General features: G+C 52.2%; 10 protein-coding genes across 10 annotated transcripts; 5 read left to right on the top strand and 5 right to left on the bottom strand.

Annotated features, from left to right (window-relative positions):
• Positions 1-175: 175 nt before the first annotated feature.
• On the top strand, positions 176-3,730 carry PSV08DRAFT_365598 (P-loop containing nucleoside triphosphate hydrolase protein; the record flags this gene model as incomplete). The annotated part of the gene is made up of 6 exons (XM_066093099.1): positions 176-180; positions 245-264; positions 354-448; positions 531-2,702; positions 2,753-3,030; positions 3,080-3,730. 6 exons carry the CDS (start codon positions 176-178, stop codon positions 3,348-3,350), a joined length of 2,841 nt encoding a protein of 946 aa, XP_065948110.1. The 3' UTR covers positions 3,351-3,730.
• A 165-nt stretch (positions 3,731-3,895) lies between these two features.
• On the bottom strand, positions 3,896-5,314 carry PSV08DRAFT_380930 (PLC-like phosphodiesterase; the record flags this gene model as incomplete). The annotated part of the gene is made up of 1 exon (XM_014225346.1): positions 3,896-5,314. The coding sequence occupies one exon, from the start codon at positions 5,312-5,314 to the stop codon at positions 3,896-3,898; it is 1,419 nt and encodes a 472-aa protein (XP_014080821.1).
• A 486-nt stretch (positions 5,315-5,800) lies between these two features.
• Positions 5,801-6,589, bottom strand: PSV08DRAFT_230110 (ubiquitin-like autophagy protein Apg12-domain-containing protein). The gene is made up of 2 exons (XM_014225347.1): positions 6,283-6,589; positions 5,801-6,158 (listed from the first exon to the last, which is right to left on the bottom strand). The coding sequence occupies exons 1-2, from the start codon at positions 6,428-6,430 to the stop codon at positions 5,899-5,901; spliced, it is 408 nt and encodes a 135-aa protein (XP_014080822.1). The 5' UTR covers positions 6,431-6,589; the 3' UTR covers positions 5,801-5,898.
• Positions 6,590-7,227: 638 nt separating this feature from the next.
• On the bottom strand, positions 7,228-9,131 carry PSV08DRAFT_188226 (Dfp1/Him1, central region-domain-containing protein; the record flags this gene model as incomplete). Its single annotated transcript, XM_014225348.2, has 3 exons — positions 7,228-7,320; positions 7,370-8,617; positions 8,667-9,131. 3 exons carry the CDS (start codon positions 9,129-9,131, stop codon positions 7,228-7,230), a joined length of 1,806 nt encoding a protein of 601 aa, XP_014080823.2.
• A 2,895-nt stretch (positions 9,132-12,026) lies between these two features.
• On the top strand, positions 12,027-13,451 carry PSV08DRAFT_230116 (uncharacterized protein). Its single transcript, XM_014225349.1, has 2 exons — positions 12,027-12,654; positions 12,704-13,451. Exons 1-2 carry the CDS (start codon positions 12,228-12,230, stop codon positions 13,339-13,341), a joined length of 1,065 nt encoding a protein of 354 aa, XP_014080824.1. The 5' UTR covers positions 12,027-12,227; the 3' UTR covers positions 13,342-13,451.
• Positions 13,452-13,755: 304 nt separating this feature from the next.
• On the top strand, positions 13,756-16,049 carry PSV08DRAFT_209391 (P-loop containing nucleoside triphosphate hydrolase protein; the record flags this gene model as incomplete). The annotated part of the gene is made up of 2 exons (XM_014225350.1): positions 13,756-14,120; positions 14,171-16,049. 2 exons carry the CDS (start codon positions 13,756-13,758, stop codon positions 15,876-15,878), a joined length of 2,073 nt encoding a protein of 690 aa, XP_014080825.1. The 3' UTR covers positions 15,879-16,049.
• Positions 16,050-16,265: 216 nt separating this feature from the next.
• PSV08DRAFT_404985 (ketopantoate hydroxymethyltransferase-domain-containing protein) lies at positions 16,266-17,360 on the bottom strand (the record flags this gene model as incomplete). Its single annotated transcript, XM_014225351.1, has 2 exons — positions 16,266-16,898; positions 16,968-17,360. The coding sequence occupies 2 exons, from the start codon at positions 17,358-17,360 to the stop codon at positions 16,266-16,268; spliced, it is 1,026 nt and encodes a 341-aa protein (XP_014080826.1).
• A 1,367-nt stretch (positions 17,361-18,727) lies between these two features.
• Positions 18,728-19,986, top strand: PSV08DRAFT_380933 (ubiquitin-conjugating enzyme/RWD-like protein; the record flags this gene model as incomplete). Its single annotated transcript, XM_014225352.2, has 6 exons — positions 18,728-18,764; positions 18,974-19,021; positions 19,134-19,166; positions 19,216-19,330; positions 19,386-19,567; positions 19,624-19,986. The coding sequence occupies 6 exons, from the start codon at positions 18,728-18,730 to the stop codon at positions 19,761-19,763; spliced, it is 555 nt and encodes a 184-aa protein (XP_014080827.1). The 3' UTR covers positions 19,764-19,986.
• A 498-nt stretch (positions 19,987-20,484) lies between these two features.
• On the top strand, positions 20,485-21,144 carry PSV08DRAFT_355843 (uncharacterized protein; the record flags this gene model as incomplete). Its single annotated transcript, XM_014225353.1, has 1 exon — positions 20,485-21,144. The coding sequence occupies one exon, from the start codon at positions 20,485-20,487 to the stop codon at positions 21,142-21,144; it is 660 nt and encodes a 219-aa protein (XP_014080828.1).
• Positions 21,145-21,595: 451 nt separating this feature from the next.
• On the bottom strand, positions 21,596-23,198 carry PSV08DRAFT_230130 (uncharacterized protein). The gene is made up of 3 exons (XM_014225354.2): positions 23,070-23,198; positions 22,840-23,015; positions 21,596-22,784 (listed from the first exon to the last, which is right to left on the bottom strand). Exons 1-3 carry the CDS (start codon positions 23,167-23,169, stop codon positions 21,798-21,800), a joined length of 1,263 nt encoding a protein of 420 aa, XP_014080829.2. The 5' UTR covers positions 23,170-23,198; the 3' UTR covers positions 21,596-21,797.
• Positions 23,199-23,396: the final 198 nt, after the last annotated feature.

The raw sequence follows: 23,396 nt of genomic DNA on the forward strand, positions 1-23,396 counted from the left end.
CATAGCGGGGGCTGTAATTACCCACCTCTACGCGCCGAGTCACTGCGAGACGTGACGGTGCCACCCGAAAAGTGCACGTCGGCTTTGCACACACTCTCTCTCGCCTGCCACATAGCCCGAGAGGAGTTGATCGAGCGAGGCCGCTGGGCCGCTGTGCCATAGTCCAACAGCAATCATGTCGTACGTAGCACCTTCACCGACTCGGGCGAGGAGGGGTCACGCATGGCTAACAAATCTACCGCAGGGGCTCCAACAGCATCAAAGGTGCGCCACACTCCCGCCAAACAACGCAACACACTGCCCCGTGGTCTATGTATCGAGTGTGTGCATTTACTGACAGTGGCACGCTGCAGTCGTGGCCCGCTTCCGCCCCCAGAACAAGGTCGAGATAGCGAGCGGCGGAGAGCCCATTGTTGAGTTCAACTCCGAAGACACATGTACCATCCAAGTGCGCCTCCCCTCCCTCCAAAATACCTTACTGGCCCCATGCTGCCCTCTCAACTGCAATTTGCTGACGGCCATGTGCACAGTCGAAAGAGGCCTCCGGGGCCTTCACCTTCGACCGCGTCTTCGACATGAAGTCGCGCCAGGAGGATGTCTTCAACTACTCGATCCGCCCCACGGTCGACGACATTCTCAACGGATACAACGGTACCGTCTTTGCCTACGGACAGACGGGAGCAGGAAAGTCCTACACCATGATGGGAAGCGACATGGACGATGAAGTAGGCAAGGGAGTCATCCCGCGTATTGTCCAGCAGATTTTTGCCAACATCCTCGCCTCGCCGAGCAATATTGAATATACCGTCCGCGTCAGCTACATGGAAATCTACATGGAGCGCATCCGAGATTTGCTCGTTCCTCAAAACGACAATCTGCCAGTACACGAGGAAAAGAGTAGAGGTGTGTACGTCAAGGGTCTGCTTGAAGTATATGTCTCGAGCGAAGAGGAGGTCTACGAGGTTCTGAGGAGGGGTGGCTCCGCACGAGCCGTCTCAGCAACGAACATGAACCAGGAGTCGTCGCGCTCGCACTCTATCTTTGTCATCACAGTCAACCAAAAGAATGTCGAGACAGGCTCACTGAAGAGTGGTCAGCTCTTCCTGGTCGATTTGGCAGGTTCCGAAAAGGTTGGCAAAACGGGTGCAAGTGGACAAACGTTGGAAGAGGCCAAGAAGATCAACAAGAGTTTGAGTGCCCTTGGTATGGTCATCAACTGCTTGACAGACAGCAAGACGCAGCACATTCCTTACCGAGACTCTAAACTCACCCGTATCCTTCAGGAATCGCTAGGTGGTAACTCGCGAACGACCTTGATCATCAACTGCTCTCCAAGTAGTTACAATGACGTCGAAACACTGGGCACGCTGCGGTTCGGTATGCGAGCAAAGACAATCAAGAACAAGGCAAAGGTCAATGCTGAGCTGAGTCCGGCTGAGCTCAAGGCGATGCTCAAGAAGGTCCAAGGCCAGGTCACTACGTTTGAAAACTACATTGGCCAACTAGAGAGCGAAGTGACACAATGGCGTGGGGGAGAGACGGTGCCAAAGGACAAGTGGATACCGCCGCTCGAGACCAGCACAGTTTCTCACAAGAAATCTTCCTCGTTGGCACGACCGGCGACGCCATCAAGAGTGGAATCGACAAGAAACGCGGAAACACCACGTCCGGACTCTAGATTGGACCTGGACCGCGCAGGTACACCGAGCATACCGCTGGACAAGGACGAAAAGGATGACTTCCTGCGAAGAGAGAACGAGTTGCAAGATCAGGTCGCCGAGAGGGAGTCGCAGCTCGCAAAGGTCGAGGATCAACTCAAAACCGTCAAAGATGAGCTGCAATACTACAAGGACCGCGATGCCAAGACCAACAAAGACAATGAGCGAATCACCATTGAACTCAACGAGATGAAGATGCAAGTTGAGAAGATCCAATTCGAGGGCAAGGAGGCGCAGATCACCATGGATGGACTCAAGGAGGCCAATGCCGAGCTTACTGCTGAGCTGGATGATGTCAAGCAACAGCTCCTAGACGCAAAGATGAACGCCAAGGAGACGTCTGCTGCCATGGACGAGAAGAAGAGGAAGAAGGCCGAAGCCATGGCGCAGATGATGGCTGGCTTTGATCTTGGTGGTGAGGTCTTTAGCGACAACGAGCGTACCATACGCAAGATTATCGAGCAACTCGACCAGCTTCACGAGATGAGCTCAGCAGGCGAGGCAATCGCACCAGATGCCATTCAAGAATTGCGCGAGAAGATTGTTGAGACTCAAGGCATTGTGCGACAAGCAGAGCTTTCCCTAACTGCACGGAGTGAAGAGGACACCGCACACGCCAAGCGCCGCGAAGCACTCGAGGCACGCTGCGACACTCTGCAAGCTCAGTATGAGGAGCTCCTCGAGGGTAATCTCTCTGAGCAAGACAAGGAAGAGGTCAAGGCGCGCCTTGCTGACGCTTACTCGGCTCGCCAAGAGGGCAACCTTGAACTTGTCGAAACCCTCAAGCAGGACACTGCGCGTCTGGTTGAAGAAGCCAAGAAGCTTCGGGCTGAGAACGAGAGTCTCCAGCAGCGCATCAAGAGCGGCGCTATTGCTAACGACGTTGCCAACGGCATCAACGGCAAGACTGTGCAGCAGCAAATTGCCGAATTTGACAACATGAAGAAGAGTCTCATGCGTGATCTCCAGAACCGTTGTGAACGGGTAAGTGTATCGATATCTTGGTGGGAGACAGAATGCTAATACCTGTTTAGGTTGTTGAGCTTGAGATTTCGTTGGACGAGACGCGCGAGCAATATAACAATGTGCTCCGTACATCGAACAACCGCGCGCAGCAAAAGAAGATGATGTTCCTCGAGCGCAACCTTGAACAGCTCACTGTTGTTCAGCGCCAGCTCGTCGAGCAGAACAGCTCCTTGAAGAAGGAAGTTGCCATTGCAGAGCGTAAACTAATTGCCCGCAACGAGCGGATACAGTCGCTTGAGAACCTTCTCCAAGATTCGCAAGAGAAGCTCACAGCAGCGAACCATCGGTATGTTGAGCGTAAGCTTATGCCGAAAGTATGTGCTAACTTGTTACAGCTTCGAAGCCCAACTCACGGCTGTCAAGGAGCGTCTCGAAGCCGCAAAAGCAGGTTCAACACGCGGTCTCGGTTCGCCCGCTAACGGCGCCTCCTACGCTGGCTTTGGCGGCGTCGGCTCCCGCATTGCTAAGCCCCTTCGTGGCGGTGGTGGTGCCGTTGCGGACGGCCCTGTTCTCCCAGTCATTGGCAATCTCCAGAAGCAGGACGGTGACAGCGGCAGCGATTCAAGCAAGGGAAAGAGAACAAGTTGGTTCTTCAACCAGCGATAGACTCTGCGCGTCACCTTGATTGATGGATGATTATTGACTGCTCAAGGACTTCAAGATACGAGACTTTTTCGTGGTTTGGCAGGGAGGTGTTTTGGTGTTGCTACTTTTCATTCTTTGGCATGATGATCGGGATGAGATGGGATGAATGAGGTGGATGAGATGGAGGTAGATGAAAGGGGGGGATGGTAGAAGGAAAGCGGCTCTGATGTGTGTGTCTCCTTCCTCTGGGAATGTTTTTGTCGCTGCATTTTCATATGGGAATTATGCAAAGGGAAATGGGAAATGTTATACGTACGACGTTGAATGCGTCATACGCCTAGACTACATAGTAAGGGGAGGGAAGTGTCATGTTTCTGAACTATCGTTTTCTCATGTTATCGTCTTTTATCTCCCATCTCCTCTCAGCATACTGACATATAGATGCTTATACCAATTCACATCATTATCTTCTCTTCCAAATCTCCTATAAATACACAACACAGACTTCCCCATTCTCCCCCCCCCCCCCCCCCCCCCCCCAAACAAAAACATCTTTACATCCCTTCTCACCCCAACCTCTCTACACAAGCCCCCACAGCAACATCCGCCGTCGCGCCATCAAAAAAATCATTAATAAAAACCACCAAGCCTTCCCTTTCCCTGACCAGCTTCCTGCCCACATCCCCCTTCAACAGCGGCAGAATCTTGGCATCGCACACGGGCTTCGTAGCGAGAATGGGACTCGTACTGACATCGCTATCCAGGACGGTAGCCACGATTACATCTGTGATATTCGTAGCGGTGGCCTGGCACTGAAAGAGAGTAACGGGGGCATTGGGATCAGCGGGCGGGCCATCGCACATGGAATGTAAGCGGTCGAGCATGGACTCGCCCGTTAGGGTTGCGTTTGCTTGGTCGTCGTAGTTTGAGTATTGGGGCAGGTCGGTGAGGATGATGAGGCGTTTGCCTTGGTCACGGAGCTCGCGGATGGAGCGGTGCTGCATGTCGTCTTGCGAGCCTACTTGGAGGTTTTTGTCGGACAGGAGGGGGGAAAGGATGTCTGTGAGGTCGGAGGGGCTGGGTCGCGGGCAGGCGTCGGGTACGCCGTCCCATCTATTGTGAACAACGATTATTTCATCTGGGTGGGAGGCTAGGAAGCGGGTGATGTGGTCGAGAAGGACGCGGTACGGCATTCCCGGTATGGCACCGTGCTGGAAGTACAGCGTGTCGTCTAGGGAGCTGAGGGAGTGGAGTTGGCGGTGGCATTTTGCTGGGCGGAATTCAAAGTATCGAGCTCCGATTTTGAGGATGGCGTCAAGGGTGTCCTTTTGGGTTATGGCGAGCGCGCGGATGATGTCCGGAGCGATGCGGTTGATGGCTCCATCACTGACTTTGTTGAGGATGGATAGAACGCGGGGGAGAGAGCGGCCGAGGACTTCGCGGATGAGGCCTGTGCCGGCGTTTCTGATCAGAGATAGGCTGGACGACATGTTGTTCATGCCGATGTCGTGGGCGGAAGGTAGGACCATTTTGTGGAAAGGGCGGTTGGCGAGATCAGAGCCCCGGGGGATTTTGTCGCGCATCCAGTTCTCGTAGTTGGGCGTTACGGTTATGTAGCATTGGTGTTGTTTTGGTAGTTCTGCGAGTCCGGGTCCGGCATCGTAGAAGCCGTAGGTTATCACGACATCTTCTGGGAAGAGAGCGGGTGTCTGCTCCATGTTGACCATTGTGCCGTCTTCGACTTTGCCTGTCATACTGTTTACTGCGACCCATTGCTTTGTCAGTTCCCGACCGTCGCGGCGAACGATGAATTCAAAGTTTCCAGTGAATTTAAAACGAGGGAGGTTGGATGACTCGATTTCCAAGTGGTCGAAGAGAAACTCGCGTTGGGCACTTCGCCTGACGCTTTGTTTTGGAACAGTGAATTCAATCTCGACTCCATCGACTGCAATGTATGCAAAGCATTTGACTCCTTTAGATGGCATCTTGTGGTATCATATATCCAAGGTCCTACCGTTGGTTGGAACTATGCTGTTGGCAACGCTCGTCCTGCGTAACGACTTGGGTACATCTACAACCAGATCTTTCAGTGGGGTAAGGAATCGGCAACATCAAGCCTCAGTTGGCGCGGCGCCATCGCGGTATTAAAAAGAAAAATGGCAGTCCAACCCATGCTTTCTCAGCCGTCTCAGCCGTCTAGATTCCGTGGATTATTGGCTGTGGCTTAGCAGTGGTGTTGAGGTGGGGAACTCCGTTCAGCCACGCCAATGGCCTATCACTATGCCGTCCACATACGCTAGTCGGGCCGGCGAAGTTTCAGGCCTTTTCATCGTCTATCATGGATGGTAACTAGTTCAAGCCATGTTCCTGGTTTCGTTTGAGTGTTGTTTCCGGAAGCAACAAAGTTTTAGATACTTCACTCGGGCTCTACTAGTCTTCGAGTCAATGACTTTCGCCACTGGTCCAGCCAGACAAACAACGACCATCAACATATCATCAAGACAATGCATGTCTCTCCAAAACACCAACCTCTCATCATTCCTGTCCATGGTTCATTCTTGTTCTCCGGCTACCCAAAAGCCGGAGAAAGAGCATACCCCACAACCAGCTCTTCTCCTTGCTTGAAACAGCTCCATAGGTTCCCCACGCCCTCATCCAGCCCAGGACTAAACACACTTCCCACGTAACAAAATACGCTCTCATGCTCCTTCACACCCAGTCTCTTGCGCAGAAAACGGACTATGGTTGCAAAATTCTGATTGGTGCTGAGTTTGAAGATACGCTGAGTGAGATGCGGGGCTGAGCCTATGGGTTGGAGGCGTATAGTTACTGCAGATGAACGATTTAGCCCAAGGCACATCAAGTGTTTGAAAAAGTAATGTTATGTAGTAGAGTAAATTCGGAAAGCAGCACATGACAACCATGTAGAAGACTGTAATGAGCTAGGCTGTACCTTTCTGAACATTGAGATTTCCGGCCGTTTCGAGTGCTTTGGATGCATCCTTCGGAAGGCTGCTTAAGACGACAGAAGCCGCCATGCTCAGTGGCGCTTCTGTCGCTTCATCTTCTTCTGGTATCTTTTCTTTGGGTGACTCGGACATGATGTAAATCGGGAGAAAGTTTGCCTCGGTGAGAAGGCGACAAGGCCCCCAGAAACCAAGAAATGGGAATTGTCAACGAGGAAAAGCAAGAGTGCAACGAGGTGACCCAAGTGATGCGCTGATTGACACACGGCTAAGAAAATGTAGGTGAAGGCAAGAGCGATGGTCAGGTGGAAGGTATCAACGTCGACTTAGCCAATCAGCGCCCCACCACCTAGACTGCATCCCTACAATGCACTAGCAGAAGCAACAACGTACGATATCACTTTCATATTGATATCTAGTACTCTACATATCTGAAACAATAGTGATAGAAACATAAGCTCCGGTATTGTGATAATCAGCCCGTTCATCCGTCATCAAATCCTCTCTTAGTATGACAATGTCCTTCAAACCACCATGGGTACCAACGCCTATTTTCAAGCACACGCGCACGTGCGCACACCGCCAACCAACCGGTTTGCAATCGCAATGACCAGCAAAAAGGACTACAGGGCCATGATGCAATAGGTATATACAAAGGAACGCGTGTATCGTTAGCGACCAGGGATCGGAGATCGTGGCCTATACTGAGCAAGGAAATGAGCAGGTTGTGCTAGGTCGCCAAAATTGGGAGGGTAAAAGTTGCGCCAGAAATGCTATGAAGAAGGGGTATTTGCTCGCAGGCGAAAACTGCGAGCCTCAAGGCGAGAATTGGAAAGGGGGAAAAGAGACGTTTTCGTGGGTATTAGTGGAATCATCCATTACGCCGTGATAGATGCAAGGAGTGACCGTGTATTCTGTATGAGCCACGAGGCTCACCGACGGTCAAGTTGGGCGAGCAGCTGGTCGAGCTCAACCCAATTGTCAATGTTTGCCGCGAATTTACGGTGCTTGCGGGAGACGACGTGCTGTATGCTGTTAGTAACTTGCCCAAAGAGCGATGATCATGAGTCGTACCTCGTCGAAGTCATTGAACTTCTCCCTGCAGTTCTCGCAGTAACCTGGCTTCAACTCCTTCTCGACGTTCTTGCGTCTGCGGAGAGCTGCGGCTTTACGAGCTTGTCTCTCTTCGTCTCCATCGTCATGCATTCGACCCAGGGTTTCTTGGGCTTTGCGCTTGGCTGCTCGCATAGGTTGAGAGTGTTCCTGGCTAAGCGCGGTCCTAACATCATTGGTTACGGACGAATGGCCACTGTTTGTATTCGCCGAGGGCATGCTGTTCTTCTCAAGGACCTTTCGTTTCAGCTGGTTGACTTCCTTGCTGTTGCCGGCCCGAGGAGCAGCAGCGGTGGAGGAAATCATTTGGGAGCGGATGGCAGACGTGACGTTGGACTGTTGCAATCCAGATGCGACAGGCTCGCCAGCAATGCAACGGGGCATTGCTCGGATGCTAGCCTGGGCGCTGCCAAACATGGGTGGTTGGCCATCGGCTGTGGTACAGCGCTTAAGGGGGAGGGCCTTTGGAGGGTCCAGTGGTTTTGCGTTATCAGTCTCTTCCTTGGTGATGACGGCGGGAGCACTAGGACGGCGGGCGAGGTTGTTGTTCTCAACAAGGGCATTCTTCTCTTCCATAGCAGAGACTGCACGCGTGCGTGGGGCTGCTGCAGACTGTCTACGACGCGCTTCCTGCTCTTCCTGCTGTCTGCGGCCGAAATGGGGATCCTCCACAAACGGACACTTGCCGTTACCTGAGGCGCGGAACTGCGGCCACTTGCCCTTCTCTTTCTCAACCTTTTGATATTCTCGGATCATGACTGGTCGCGTGACCTCATCCATATCATGGACGTAGACGTAGTATCCACGAAGTGGAATCATGTCTTGCGAAGACATGACGTAGTCGCGATCCAACTTTTCATTTTGCAGTAACCTTTGTAGATCAGCAGGACGACCCTTGTGCTGCGTGGTCGTGCTCTGACGCGTGGGGTGGCTGGATACATCTTCACCCGTTTCCTTGTTGAACATGGTATCAATCATTCGCTGCACCTTGTCGACAGACCATATCTTCATCCCCAGGCTCTTGGCCTTGTACAGGATATCACCACGGTCCGACTTTTCAAGAGCAGCATCGAACACAGACTTCTTGTTTTCAAGCTGGGCGGGGTTGACGGTTCCTTTGTGGGCGGAGGAGCTGCCGTCAATGTCGACGGGAATGGGGCGCGTAGTGATGACATGAGTGACTTCTCGAGAGAAAAATTTAACCTCGCGCTGTATAGGATTAGCAATGGGTACCTGACAGTAGGGTGAGTACGCGTACCGAGCCGAGAATGCGGGCTCTGCTCATAAGCTTGTCTTTTTGCGGATCCGAGACGCTGTCAAAGTAAAAGGCAAACTGCGGAAAGAGCTTGCGGTAATGGCGCTGCCATTGCCGGATGGTCTCCAAGTCCTGAGCGGCTCGCTGCGCGGCCTGCTTGGTCGGGGCCTTTGTCTCTCGTGCGGCTTCGAGCTTCCGGGTTAAGGCAGTTGGTTGGGCCCCACTACGACGCACAAGGCCGTGACGACGAGCCTCGGCATCGTCGACCTCGACCATCTGCTTCTTGGGCGGTGGTTGGCCATAGGTTCCATCACGCTGCTCGCTGGCGTAGGAGCGTTGGCGCTTTCCTCCGATAGCTGGGGCGCGCATTGGGGAGTTTGTTGCATTTTGAATATTGGCGAGAGGGACGCGACGGCTCGACATGACTGTAAGAACCTGCGGTGAGGGAGGAACAGCCACTGCTGCCATGCGTAGTTCGCTAGTAACAGCAGTGGGTTAGTGTGGTTGAGTAGTGGTAGTACAAGATAGGCTGGCGGGAGGGGCAGGTGAGCGTGTGATGGTGGTGGCAGCTCACGACGCGACGAAACAGGCACGTCAGTAGGGTTTTCAGCAGCGCGTAGCGGCCATGTCGGTATGGTAGGGTGAACGAGAGGCCAGGAGGGAGCTGTACAGGAGCGGATTGAGCGAAGGAGAAGCGCGTCTGCAGGCCAGGGTCTGCGTTCTTTGACCAAGGAAAGAGAGAGTTTGTTGTGGAGGCTGGTATGATGATGGATGCTCGCTGGGCGCTAAGCCGCATCCGGCACTAGTCCCCAGGCGTCGCGCGAACCACGCAAATAATCTGCCTGGCAACCAAACAACCGAACCCTTGCTGTCAACATCGTCCATGCACGACATGCTGCTGCTGCGAACACACTAGCCTCCCGTCCACCCCCATCCTGTCTGTCCCTCCAAACACCTGCTCTCGACGATGCTATTGGCACGCGTCTCTACGGGGCTTCTTCCTGCTAATCAAACCACGACACCCCTTTCCCGTAGCCCGAGTCGTCATCAAACATGTGCTAGGGGCCTCTTTGACAACCCCTCTTGGCGTCGGCCCTTTGTTTAGCCAGCATCTGCCTTCATGGCCAGTGTCTCCCCCCGTCTTCGATACGCTAACAGCTGCTCACCCTCATCGTTCGTCGCTCCCGAGGCTGTGAACTTGATCTTCACTACCCGGTTGCCGTCGTGGTCACCGTCGTCCCATGGCTCAGCTGGCGATCTGACCTAGCCGACAAATCATCCAGAAAAAGGAAACGCTGTTGTGCCATCACACCAGCCGTTAGCCCAGCCTAGGGAGGTTTCAATGTTTCTTCTTCTGCCCTCGCCATTGGAAATGAATGGCTAATTGATGCGTATCCATGGACATGTCCCCAATTACAGCTCATCAAACATATCCATCTGACAAATGCACCCAGCAAATTCCTCCTTGGAGGGCATTTCTTCTTTTCAAAATTCACCACACTGATGTCGTCACTCCACTTCAGGAGCCTGCCAGGCCCCATGCCTCATGCATTGATCGAGTCTTCTTCAACTCTTGTCTTCGCCTTGATTTTAGTGTCAACTTTCCTTTCCACTTAATTCACAACGGTCGAAGTTTCCTTATGCACTGCACAGTCCGTGCTGACCATGTCGTCATCTCCGATAAATGCGACCCTTGAGTAGGCTGCCGGTCGAGCGGAGACACGAAATTATGTACGGATCGTTGACATTTACCTATATGGTCTTGCAGACGCTGTATGCAAGTATTGCGGATACCTCCAGGAACTCATCCACGAGGTCAGTCCCACTTGTGTCAGCGCATGACCAGAACAATACTAATAAGGAACATGAACATAGCTTATACTCACAGATTCGTGGTTGCATTGAGGTGGTCTGACTCGAACGATTATTGGGGTTGTTAGCATATCCAAAGTATATACAGTATCAGCCTCCCAACCCCAGCCCCACCGAGCCCACCGACGATGGCACAGCAGACAACGACATACCATTCCCATCACTATCGATGTACATATATAAAGAAGGCAATTGGCATGTTGATTCCGCACCGAAGACAGCTTGGAGGGTGACGCGCTCACACATTCGCTTTTGAGATTATGATGGAATGCTGCACACGGCTACCATATCACTGGGCGCGGGATCGACAAACGGGTGACAAAGAGCGGGAATATGCACGTCTCCACCACGATTAACTTTGTGGAAGCCCCAGAATAAGCCTCCGTGCACTCTGCTTATCTGCACACATGAGGAAGGATATTCGAGAAGCAAAATACCACTTTGGTCGCTCACATAGACACGGCTATTAGCTAGTCGACTCTTATATATCTATGGCACAACAGAGCACGGGCCTTTGATTCTTCTTCTCTGCGTCTATCTATCTTGTCTGCTTAAAAAATAACAGAGTAGCTAGTAATCCAGTCGTAGATGTACTTTTGCATCCTAAAGCGTATACAGACTGCTTTGTTCAGTCCTGCCCTACATATAGGGTACTAAAAAGGGGCTTTACCCAAGCCAGGAAAGACTATCCATCTGTCGGTATGCTCTCAGTACACCTAGGAGGCACCTCGATATGGCTTGATAATGGGTTGGAGAAGGGTGTCATGTATGATAGTGATACTCCTATCTTCTCCTTTATATCCACCAAAGTAGAGATTTGGGGTAGAAGTGAGTTATTCTAATAATATTTCTTTAGGCTGTCATCCTTCTGTTTATCCTCTATGATATGAAATACCTACAAGATCCTGTAAATGCACCACCATACTCTGGTATTGTGTATAGTATAGTACTTCATGCTCTACCTCACATTGACGCTTCCTACAGTGTGTTGCACTAGCGGGCTCCGTCATGCCTCATGTCCGCGTTTCCCGCTATGTACTGCTCGATGCTACAATTAGACCCTGGATATGACATATGCCAAGACTATTCTGTACGAGAATGCAAAGATCAGCACGTGAAGGGGTCCGAAGATAAGGAAGCGGAAAAGATCGGGTGAAAATGCACATGTGATACCGCTCATCTACAGTTGGTCGCGCATGCTGTCAGGTGGTACATAGGAAGTAAGGGGAAAGACAAGAATAAAAAGACCAAGGGTTGAGTTAAACTTTACGAGATCGAAGGCCCAGACATGTGACGAGCGTGCACAAAAGAAGGGTGATCGAACGTTGCACACACGTTCTCACCCGATCCAGCTCATTGGTGGTCGGAGGGCTCGGCTATCAGGCGTGGAAGACCCCTGGAAGGTGGCGCTCCTTTCAACGGCGGCGCGCGCTCAACACTTTCACATGCAAGCCGCCTCGCCAGCCTTGGGATTTAGATTTTGACAGATTTGGCATAATGCAGTCTCAGCGAAACAAGGACGGCCGCTGTGCAGCCGCAAAAACTCAAAATGACCTCTTCAATTCTTCACAAACGTCCTCGCGCACCCTTTGGCTTGTCTGTTGTTCGCACTCATCCATCGTCAATCGTGGGTGAAGCATCGCGTTCTGATAGTGTAGGGAGCGCCTACTAGCGGGACGGTGGTTCGACAAAATGCTCCTGACCGAATCGACAGAGCCATCTGCGACTACTTTCGACTCGGTCTCTCCTGTCCAGATTAAAGACAGCAGCTTCCGGCCCAGCATGCTTTACAACGTACTGCCCACCGTGGTGTCGAGTCGCCTACCCACGATACCTTCGCTCCGCCAGTCTCTTGGCGACGTACGGAGTCGAACCTATTACAATAAATCCGATACCGTGATAGAGTTACCACAGCCTGTGACGCCGCCACCGGGGTACTCGACCATGCCTCCAAGCGAAACCGTTTCACCACACAAACTCTCTGCTGCTTTGGGGGAGGCAGAAGTCGATTTTGCCGACGATGTGTCTGAAGGCCAAGCTTCTTCCAGGGTCGTGCCCTTGGTAGTTCCTGGTGCTCAAGAAATGCGTTCTGGCGTCAGATGGAGATATGCCGGTCTAGGTACGTGGTAGACCGTGTCTTGGGGAAATGTTGCTTACACTATATCTAGGAATAAGTCTGTTGCAACAGGCATCTCGAGAGTCAAACGCATCGGCTGGTAGCTTGGATGAGGCGTCTGCAACACTCATTCGACAACTATACGTACATGGCATCACCTATCTGCTTCGAGGACTCCCAGAGAACCTCACGGCAGAGGAAAGGTTGAGTCTACAGGCCGCCCTTCCACAGGATCTCGTAGAATCAGTCAGTGATTCAAACACAGGCGCGCTCGTACGTGCCACACCACGGAGCTCCGACCTTGCACAAAGGCCACCACAGAATCCTACTATCATACACCGCATGACGGCAGCGTTCGTACTGCAGACGTTTCTCTTCCTGCAGTTTCTGCTGCCGTACATTCGGCTCTTCCTTTCGCATGCGTATCGCTTTGAGAGGAAGCACCGAATCACGCAGCGAATCATTGACACGAGTGTAGCGACCGCCGATGAATTTGGTCAGAAGGCGCTCAGGTTCTCGCAGGTTGTATGTCAGATGAACGACGGCATGGTTATCCAGACCTTTAACGATTTGACCATGTGGTGGATAACTGGTGTGACGGGAGGGGTGCAACAAGGCCTCGCCGAGGGTCTCCGAACTATGAAAGCTGCGGAAGGGCAGCGACGTGGGGAGGTAGAGGAGGAGAAGTAGTAAAGTGGACGTTTTTTTTTCCTTATTGGCATTGGAGGCGGCGTTTGAGCATTTTCAAGGTTGCATAGAAACATGGCTTTATGAATGGTAACACTCATGTTTACTTTTGGATTATTCTGCAATGTTGTTTTGCTGCGTTAGACCCTGAGCGATTGGATGTTGGTGGAGAGGAAGGGCCTTATCTTATCGGCGCGGGCGGCGGGCTTTCTGCTAGGATGTGGACTGTGCACGTACCCTATCGAAAAAGTGAATGGCAAAGTTTCTGGCAACTCGACCGCCGCACATTTCTCTCTTGTGCCCACCCGCTTTGTTCATTGAGGCGCACAAAAAAATTACTCGCATTCTTTTTTGTCGCATACCTTTTAGATACCCCTTCCATTTCTTCGGACTGCGTGCCGGCCCCTCCCCCACATCATGTTCGGCGCAGTAAGAAGATGCCCAGCGACTCTCTCGAGGAGTCTGGCGGCAATCTCAACCAGAACACTTCGCACCCCTCTCACTCAGACTTCAGGTCTTCTTAGGATACCTTTACAGTCGTCACGCTTCGCGAACGGCGCCATTGCCGGCTTCCATCACAGCGCAAAGTGGCAACAAATTGCGGCACAAGAGGCGGAACAGAGTGAACAACAGAATGAACCCGTTACAGAGTTCCAGGATCTCGCCACTCGCGGACTCGTCCATCCCAATATCATAAACACCATCACCAAACAGATGAAACTCAAGACCATGACGGATGTGCAGAGCAGGACGATCAATGAGGCGTTAAGCGGGGTGGACATGTAAGAATCTTTGCTTTGTCCATTGGGAATGTTATACTAACGCACCACAGCATTGCACAAGCAAAGACCGGTACCGGTAAAACACTCGGTTTTCTCATTCCCATCATCCAGCGAATCATCCAAAACGACCCTAAGCTCGGCGAGAAAGTCAAGGGCTACAAGCGCGCCAGACCCGACGATATCAGGGCCATTGTCATCTCTCCTACCCGCGAGCTCGCCGAACAAATTGCAGTCGAGGCCAAGAAGGTAGTCTCTAACACTGGCATTGTCGTCCAGGTTGCGGTGGGAGGTACACAGAAAAAGGCTATGCTTCAGAAGACGCAGCGTGAAGGATGCCATCTCATGATTGCGACGCCAGGACGACTATACGACATTCTGTCTGACGAGTACTCTGGCATTGCTGCACCACGTCTAAATGCGCTGGTCATGGATGAGGCGGATCGCCTGCTTGACGATGGTTTCCAAAAGGAGATTGATGACATCAAGACACTTCTTCCCGACCCCAAAGAGGTCGAGCGCCAAAATCTCATGTTCTCTGCTACGATTCCCCGCGATGTTGTCAACCTGGTTCGCGAGACAATGCGTCCTGGCTTCCACTTCGCTAAGTGCGTCAATGAAGATGAAGAGCCCACACACGAGCGCATTCCTCAAAAGATGGTCATGGTTGCTGGTTTCGAGAACAACATTCCCGCTCTGTACGAACTGGTTCTCCAGCAGCACCAGAAGGCCCAGGAAAGTGGTAGCCGCCCATTTAAGGCTATCGTCTATTTCAACAGCACCGCCGAAGTCACACTTGCGTCATCAGTATTTTACAAGCTCAGCGGTGGCTTCAAGCGCAACAACCCTCTGTCCGGCCTCCGTGGATTTGAAATTCACTCTAAGCTCTCTCAAGCACAGAGAACAAGGGCCGCTGACGACTTCCGCTTCGCTAAGTCTGGCATCCTCTTCTCGTCTGATGTAACCGCACGTGGTATGGACTTCCCAGACGTCACACACGTCATCCAAATGGGTCTCCCTCGCGAACGCGAGTCGTATATTCACCGTCTGGGTCGTACCGGTCGTGCTGGAAAGGAGGGCGAGGGATGGCTCATCCTGTCTCCCTTTGAGAGGCAAGAAGTCCACCGCCGTCTCCGTCACCTGCCTCTTGTCAATGCAACGCACGAACTCGAGACTGCCACCGTTGATATGAGCCAGCCTACTGAGGTTCCGGAGAACGTTGCTAAGATCCTATCTGACTGTGTCGAAGCGCACAAGAAGGTCTACCCTGACCAACTTGATGCGGCATTCCGAGGTCTGTTTGGGGGCTTCCAGTGGTATGGTGATAAGCAGGGCCTGATTGAGGGTGCCAACCGTTTGGCAGAGTTTGGATGGGGAATGGAGACTCCACCTCCACCACCGTCTTTTGTCATGGCTAACCAGAGGCGATCTGGCGGTGGCGGCCGTAGCGGTGGATATGGAGGTAGGTCGGGAGGTGGCTATGGCGACCGACGAAGCGGAGGAGGTTATGGTGGTGACCGAAGGAGTGGAGGATTCGGAGGTGACAGAAGAGGCGGAGGCGGCTTCGTTGGCGACCGAAGAGGTGGAGGTGGTTTTGGAGGAGACCGCAGGGGTGGAGGCGGCTTTGGAGGCGGCTTTGGAGGAGACCGTGGAGGCTTCGGAGGCGACAGGAGAGGCGGAGGTGGCTTTGGAGGTGACAGGAGAGGAGGCGGCGGTGGATTCGGCGACCGCCCCAGAAGGGAACCTCGACTTGACTTTTAAGGGGGAAAGGAAAAGAGAAAAGGGAGTTTTTTCTGAGTTTGGTCTATCCCTCATGAAGTAACGGTCACGCCTCTCTTTTTTTCGGGGGGTTTTCTTTCTGTCATCATCATTGTATTATATATTGTATACCCCCTCCTTACCAAAAAGTCTTTCTTTCTTTTCTTTTCTTTTCTCTTCATGTATTTTTACGATCACTTCACAGAAGGCGTAGGGGTATGATTTTAAATGAAGATGTAAAAGAAGAAGAAGTAAAAATCATGTATCGTTTCATATACATAATGAAGGTGGACTTGTATGTCGCCATCGTCCCTGCTCATCTCTTTTCCGCGCCTTCCCCTCTCTATACCCAACAGAAGGAAAAGAAAGACATACTTATAAAATTTCCAATCACAACAAATCCACCTTCTCCCTCTCATCCTCAACTACTCGCTCAAACTCATCAAACTCCTCTTGCGACATGGGATACGTATGCATCTCCTCTGGATACACCCTCGTCTTAACCTCATCCCTATACCTCTCGAGCGCGCCCAGGGCCTCACCCCACACATTTCCATATTGCTTTACGAACTTGGGCAGGAAGCGGCCTGGGGGAAAATTGCCGAGCATATCAACGTGGACGAGGACCTGCCCGGAGCACGCATTGCCGGCTCCAATCCCAATCGTCGGGATGCGCAGCTGTCGGGTGACGAGGCCCGCGACTTGGGCGGGCACGGCTTCAAGCACGACTGCGAAGGCGCCTGCATCTTGGACAGCCAGCGCATCTGTCAGGAGGGTGAGTGCTGAGGCTGTGGTTTTGCCCTGGACGCGGAAGCCGCCTAGAGCGTTTTGGCGCTGGGGGGTTAGGCCGATGTGAGCGAGGACGGGAATTCCAGCTGATGTTATTTTAGAAATGGTAGGGGCCATTTCGGCGCCGCCTTCTAGTTTTACGGATTTGACACGCCCGGTTTTGACCATTGTGATTGCGGATTGGAGGGCTTGGGCGGGGGAGATTTCGTAGGTGCCCATGGGGAGGTCGCCGACCTGAATTTTTTTGATGGGTTAGCATTATTGGACATAATTGTTTTGGGGGAAGGGAGGGATACAACGTACAGTAAAGGCGGATTTTGTGGCGCGCGCGACAGATTTACAATGCAGAAGCATTTCTTCCATTAGGACTTCGCTTGTATCTTCCATACCGAGGGCGACCATGGCGAGGCTGTCGCCAACGAGTATCATGTCCATGCCGGCATGATCGGCGACATGTGCGCTGGGGAAGTCATGGGCTGTGACCATGGTGATTGGCTCACCCTTGCGGTAGAGTCCCTGCAAGGTGTTGAGGGTGACGGGTTTGCGGGCGTTTGTGGGCGGCTTGCCAAGCGGGGAATGGGAACTCCATCGGGTTTGTGCGGTGGACAGTGTGATGCGCGGTATTGTTGAGGGTGAGGAAGGTCGAGGTGTAAGTTGCGAAGACAGCCGCAGTGTCTTGAATAGCGCACGTGACATCGTGGCGGCACCGGCAAGGCTGCAGTTGGACGGGTAAGATTTTCTGGGGGGAAGAAAATGTGTCGCGGCAGCGGGGAGAATAAGGAGGCAGGGTGGTCAGCCATGATTTAGTGCGGTGAGCGTTCTCTTATGCTTTGGGACATTGTGATGATATCTTCAGCGAAGTTCTGAGCAGACGTTGTTTAGAATGAACCGAGGATCATCGTTGGCCGAGACGGACAGGGGGGTGTGGTTGGTCCCTTTTTTGGCCAGACAGGTATGTAATCGCTGTAATTCCCCGAGCTGAATGCCGAATACTTAGGCTCCCAACAATCTCCAGCAGTTGATTTGTTGATGTCTTTCCTTCTCTTCTATTTTGCAACACCTGTGCTTGGTGGGGTCGTCGATGTCGTCGTCGTCGGACAAGCGGTGAATTGGTGGGCGCAACCTCGGGGAAGCTGCGGCATTGCTCCACACTGATTGGGCCATGCCCGCCTTGGACTGCCAGAAACGGAGTCCGAACAAGACAGTATAAACGAGTCGAGCAGGCTTGTGGCTGAGGCCTTGCAGCCTTGGTTCTCTCTCTGCGTATAAGGTCGGTAATGCTTTTGCACATCGAGTCATGCAATCGAGTAATGGCCGGCTATTCAAGGGGTCCCTGGACTGGCTGAATGATGCATGGATGGATCAGTCGACTATGTCTGAGTACGCTGCACGCATAGCTTTGGTGGATTCGAGTATGTATCGTAGAGAGAGCGTGCAGTCTGCAATGCAGCTCCATATGCGCATAATGACTTTGGCTGTGAGAACTGTCCAGTCGCTTGTCACAAGGTAAGGGTCGTGTCGACATGTTCGAGTACCTGGATGGTGTGTCCAGACGTCAAATAAATGTTGCCAGATAGCGGATCGTCGCGCATCCCGGTCATCAAGAAGACTGCACCATAAGCATGTTTGAGAGTATTCGATCGATTATTCGGCGGCGTGCGACGTCTCGCCGATGGTTGGCCCAGGTGAGACGTGCGCAAGCGTGACACGCCGCCGCACTATCATCATCGCTCGTGATCTCGTGACGACTCCCTCATCTTCGTGCCTCGCGCCTGTCTGTTCCTGACTCCTAGCACGTTGCGCCCGACAAACTCGACCCCAAAACCCGTACACACACTCCACATCACACTCGACTAAACCGAAACCCCCACTTGACCAACACACCAGCTGCCCTCTCCCAGCCACGGCGCCCCTCTTCCGCTATCGATAGCCCCGCCGCCCACTCAACAACAGCTCCGCCGCCACTCTGCCCTGCGCGACCACGCTGCGAGCTTTTGGCTTTGAATACAAGCATTGCGAGAACAAAACCTGATATAATAGCGTATACACGTCCTGCGCCAAATATGAGTTCGCCAAAGAGACGTATCGAGACGGATGTATGTGGGACCTAAACCCCCTACCAATGACTGTTGGATGAACAAGAGCTAATTGAGCACTCTACCCGTAATAACAGGTCATGAAGTAAGTCGCATAGACTCCCTTTGCGCAACATAATGCTAACGAGTAAACAGGATGTATGCCTGACCACCTGGAACCTGTTGCAGCAATTCGCGCCACAACGATGGTGACACAAGAACCTCAGCTGACAGCGCCCAGGCTCATGAGTGACTATGAAGTAACTCTAGTCAATGACAACAGTGAGCAATCATCCTTTCACCCCATGGACACTCTCCGCTAACATGCTCTAGTGTCAGTTCATCTTGTCGTTTAATCCCACATGCGTCTAACTGCTAACATGTCCCAGGCAAGAGTTCTATGTCAGATTCAAGGGTCCGTCGGAAAGTATGTCGGAATTTCCCCATTTCGCATATCATGTGCTAACCATACACAGCTCCATTCGAAGGCGGCCTTTGGAAGATACACGTCGAACTGCCAGACCAATATCCCTACAAGAGCCCCAGTATCGGTTTCGTCAACAGGATATTCCACCCCAATATCGATGAGCTGTATGTACTTGCCTTGCTTGTATCATCGCCTCAAGCAATCTTCTGACATCAATAGCTCTGGCTCCGTCTGCCTGGACGTCATCAACCAAACCTGGTCACCAATGTACGACATGATCAACATCTTCGAAGTCTTTCTCCCCCAACTCCTTCGATATCCCAACCCGACCGATCCTCTGAACGGAGAAGCTGCTGCTCTTCTCATGAGGGAACCTAAGAGCTACGACGCCAAAGTCAAAGGTATGTACAGCAGTAAAGTGCCAATGAATGCGGGCCAGCAACTAAAAATTAAATAGAGTACGTACAAAAGTACGCTAGCAAAGATACAGCCGAGGACTCTGACAAAGATGATGGCGATGATGACGAGATGAGCTCAGTCGGCAGCTACGAGTCTGGCGATGAAGATGGAGCTGCAGGCAATATGGATGACATTTAGATGGCCATGCCGGGTTTGACCTGTCTTCCCCCCATGGCCGTTTTGTTTGATTTCTCATGGCTGGACGTTCAAGGCGCTAGTGTGGCGCACACATAGGCTGGGTTTTCTCATCTTTTGCTCTCTTGGACTACACGGTTTGGGTTAATGACCTAGTTTTAGGCAACAGCATTCTCTGTTATGCTCCTTGTTCGTATATGAAATACCAAAGTAGTGTTCCCATTGCATGCACGATGAACATGTATTTGTCGTGCCATCAAGTCTTTGTCAACTTCCTTTTATACGTTCTACCACTTTCTGCTCACCTGGCTTCATTCCTGTTTACCCCCTAATCAGTCCTGCCTTTTCAGGTATGTTTGTTACCGGTGTATTGGTCTGGTCGCTACCAACACCAGATGCCCCGCCCAGAGCAGCATGGCAAACAGATGATATACCGCTAATGGTCTGATATGCCGCTGCTCATAGGATGCTCACAGTCACCGCTGGATGCTACTACCAAAATGATATCCTGTCACAGTGAGCGTGAACTGACTTGACGTCACAGGATGCCGTATCGTCCCTTTCACTCTCACTTGACACGTTACTGGCCTGTATATAAACACCCAGTTGCCAGCCCAACCCCTTTCGCCCCCAACAAAAATCAACTTTCATAGCATTTTCCTGCACGTGGTATTAGTTCAACCCCTGTCTAAGCAAGCACTCAAATTATCCCAAGCCATAAAAAATGGCCCCTCGCACTGAGCATGAACCTAAAAAGCATCACTGCGTCAACCCCGGTGCTAGAGATCGTCCATATCTCAACGCACACACTGGTGCTGGTGTCAATAAACACCGCCCCGCCAGCGGTAGAAGCAATGCCTGCGTCAGCTCCACCTTCAAATCAAGCCACCAGGGCAGTCAAAGTCGAAGTCGTTACGTTCGTGTCTCGTCTCCGGATGTAGATGCTGTAGAGCATCATCCCAAGATCCGCGACGAACATCACGGTAAGAACGGCAGCAATGGCATTGGCAAACTTCATGCCCAGCACCACAACACTCGCCTTGTCAACAGCCATGACTACGACGGAGACACAAAAGCCAGTGCCACGCCACGTCTTCCTATCAAGAAACACAGCTCCACTTCTTCTTCCTCTCCTACTACCACCCAGCCCCCCTCCACCTCCACCATCAAACCCCTCAGCACCAGCACCAGCACCCGCGACATCATCGCCATCCCCAAGCCCCTCTTCGCCCGCCGCCGCCACTGCACCGACCCCGTCAAGCGCGCCTTTACGAACCACAATCTGCGTGCTATTCTGTCCGACAAGCCGTGGCCAACGCAGCGCAAGAAGGCGAGTGCCGAGAAGATGGTGCTGAAGATGGGGATAAGGAAGGAGTATAAGTGAGTAAGCGCCTCGTTCAAGAGTCCTTTGCTGGGGGGGATTGCTTGTTGGAGTGCTTTTTTTTTCAGAAGAGGAGGGGGGAGGGGGGGGGGGGGGGGGACGGGAAGACTATTGAAGGAAAAAAGCAGAGATTGGGGATGGAGGAAGGAAGGGGTAATGGAGGTAATGAAATGCAAGGAGGAAAATGGGGAAATAGCCTCGATTATGTATGTAATTGGGTGAAAGAGGATAGCTTGAATTGATTGAGGGATTATATGTATGGTGCTATCATTTCCCATATCGTGATTGGGTTGAGCGAGCCACGTGGGGGAAAGCTGGGGGGAGTGAATGTGTGAGGGGAGGGGAGGGGTTGATTTGGGTTACGCTGGACTGGGGGGGGCTGGGCTGGGACATTAGCAGTAATATACTGGGGTATCAGGTACAAGTTGAGTACTTGGACAAGATGGTGAGGTGGCTAGCTATCAGTGTGTGACATTTACACGAACTTCAAAAAAAATGTAATGGTAGTTTCGGGCACAATTCGAGCAATTAACCTATTTCTTTTCCAAGAGCAATAGGATCTTTCAGCAGTAAGTCACTGCAACGCTTTCCAACACACGATTCGCACATACTACTCATACCGAACACAAGCTTCAGCAGAATCATCAAACTCCAACTCATTTCTTCGTTGCCTCATCCGCAATCAAAGCCTCAACATCCCTCTCCATAAGCCACGTGCGTACACTCTCCATAACAGTACTCAGCGTCTGACCCCCCTGCATGACATCATCCAAATCATGCACAGTCGTCCCGCTCCTATGATCCGTGACGCGCTGCTGACCCCAATTGTACGTTCGCACTTTATCGCCGCGCCCCATTTTGGCCACGCCAATGACGCTGCGACGCATATTCGCCATTTCCTCCTCGCGCTTCTCTCGCCGGGATTGCGCGATGCGAGAGCGCAGCAGTGTCCACGCTTTTTCTTTGTTCTTGTGCTGGGACCGTGAGTCTTGCATTGCGACTACGGTGTTTGTGGGCGTGTGTGTTAGACGGACGGCGGACTCGGTCTTATTGACGTGTTGGCCTCCGGCGCCGCTGGCGCGCATGACTTCGACTTTGACTTCTTTTGGATCGATGTAGTAGTCGCTTTCTGGGTCGTCGAAATCCTGTTCTTCTGTCGAGTTCTCTTGGAGACTGGGGAGCACGTGGACAGATGCGGCGCTGGTATGTGTTCGGCCTTTGGTTTCGGTAGCGGGTACGCGTTGCACACGGTGGACGCCGGCTTCACATCTAAAAACACCATATGCATTTTCATCTTCTACTTCGATGATAGCTTCTGAAAGCGGTATCCCGGCTTCTGTCGTTCCGTTGACGTTTTCGTATTTCAGGATGTTGGTCCGGAAGCCGTTTCGATTACAATAGGCTTGATACATGCGAAATAGATCGCCGGCAAAAATGGCAGCTTCTGACCCGCCTGCGCCAGGTCGTATCTCTAGTAGACATGGCAGGTGCGCAAAAGGGTGTACTGGTACCAGCGAAGTGATGAGGTTTTGGGAAGCATTGGCGAGTTGGGTTCTTGTTTCTGCGAGATCATCTGAAGCAAGTGATCGTAATTCTGGATCGGTAGAGGAGTCGTGTATCATCGAGGTAAGCTCTGCCACTGACTTAGTCCAGATCAGTGCCCGTACTGCTTGTAACATGTGCGCATCCTATGCCTACCTCATTGGCCTTGTTCCATTCTCCCAGAGCATTCACAATGGGGCTGTACTCGCCCAATTTCTTCGCCGCACGCGTATCGAAGCCATTAGACAGCCTTTCTGTGAGCTGTTTATGCTCGGAAGTGATTGCCTGGGCTCGAGCAAGGAGGGCTGGCGGTATGGATTCGGGTGATGCAGCTTTTTGTAGTAGTATTAGCAACATACCGTAAAACATAGATTCACACTACTCACTAGAGCTTTGCAGACGAACATTGCGCCTAAGAATTGGCCTCCCTATTCGTGAAAGGCAGCTCCGACATATCCAGGGCGCTGCAAGCATAGTCGTAGACATGCGAAGAATTTCAATTGTGACGGAATTCTCAAAGTCTCCAACGCGCATTCCGATCGGTTCGGAACGCATGCACGTGACGCAGTCTCTCACGCTCGCAAGGGTCACACCGCTTTAACCACCTTCCGCATGCATATCGTTCGCGTCTTGCCATAAACGTCATGGACACTTATCGGAGGCTGGTGCACCCTGTCCCGAGGTACTTATCGAGCGAGATCGGCACTGCAAGC

The sequence above is a fragment of the Bipolaris maydis genome (assembly GCF_028858645.1).
Source record: "Bipolaris maydis strain C4 unplaced genomic scaffold PSV08scaffold_15, whole genome shotgun sequence".
NCBI lineage: Eukaryota > Fungi > Ascomycota > Dothideomycetes > Pleosporales > Pleosporaceae > Bipolaris > Bipolaris maydis.

Coding starts and splice junctions, on each gene's coding strand:
- PSV08DRAFT_230116 (XM_014225349.1), top strand. CDS start 12,228: ATGCTCCTGACCGAATCGACAGAGCCATCTGCGACTACTTTCGACTCG. Junction 12,655..12,703: donor ATGGAGATATGCCGGTCTAG/GTACGTGGTAGA, acceptor CACTATATCTAG/GAATAAGTCTGTTGCAACAG.
- PSV08DRAFT_230130 (XM_014225354.2), bottom strand. CDS start 23,169: ATGTCTACGACTATGCTTGCAGCGCCCTGGATATGTCGGAGCTGCCTT. Junction 23,016..23,069: donor TGTTCGTCTGCAAAGCTCTA/GTGAGTAGTGTG, acceptor TACTACAAAAAG/CTGCATCACCCGAATCCATA. Junction 22,785..22,839: donor AATGGAACAAGGCCAATGAG/GTAGGCATAGGA, acceptor ATCTGGACTAAG/TCAGTGGCAGAGCTTACCTC.
- PSV08DRAFT_230110 (XM_014225347.1), bottom strand. CDS start 6,430: ATGTCCGAGTCACCCAAAGAAAAGATACCAGAAGAAGATGAAGCGACA. Junction 6,159..6,282: donor AAATCTCAATGTTCAGAAAG/GTACAGCCTAGC, acceptor GTTCATCTGCAG/TAACTATACGCCTCCAACCC.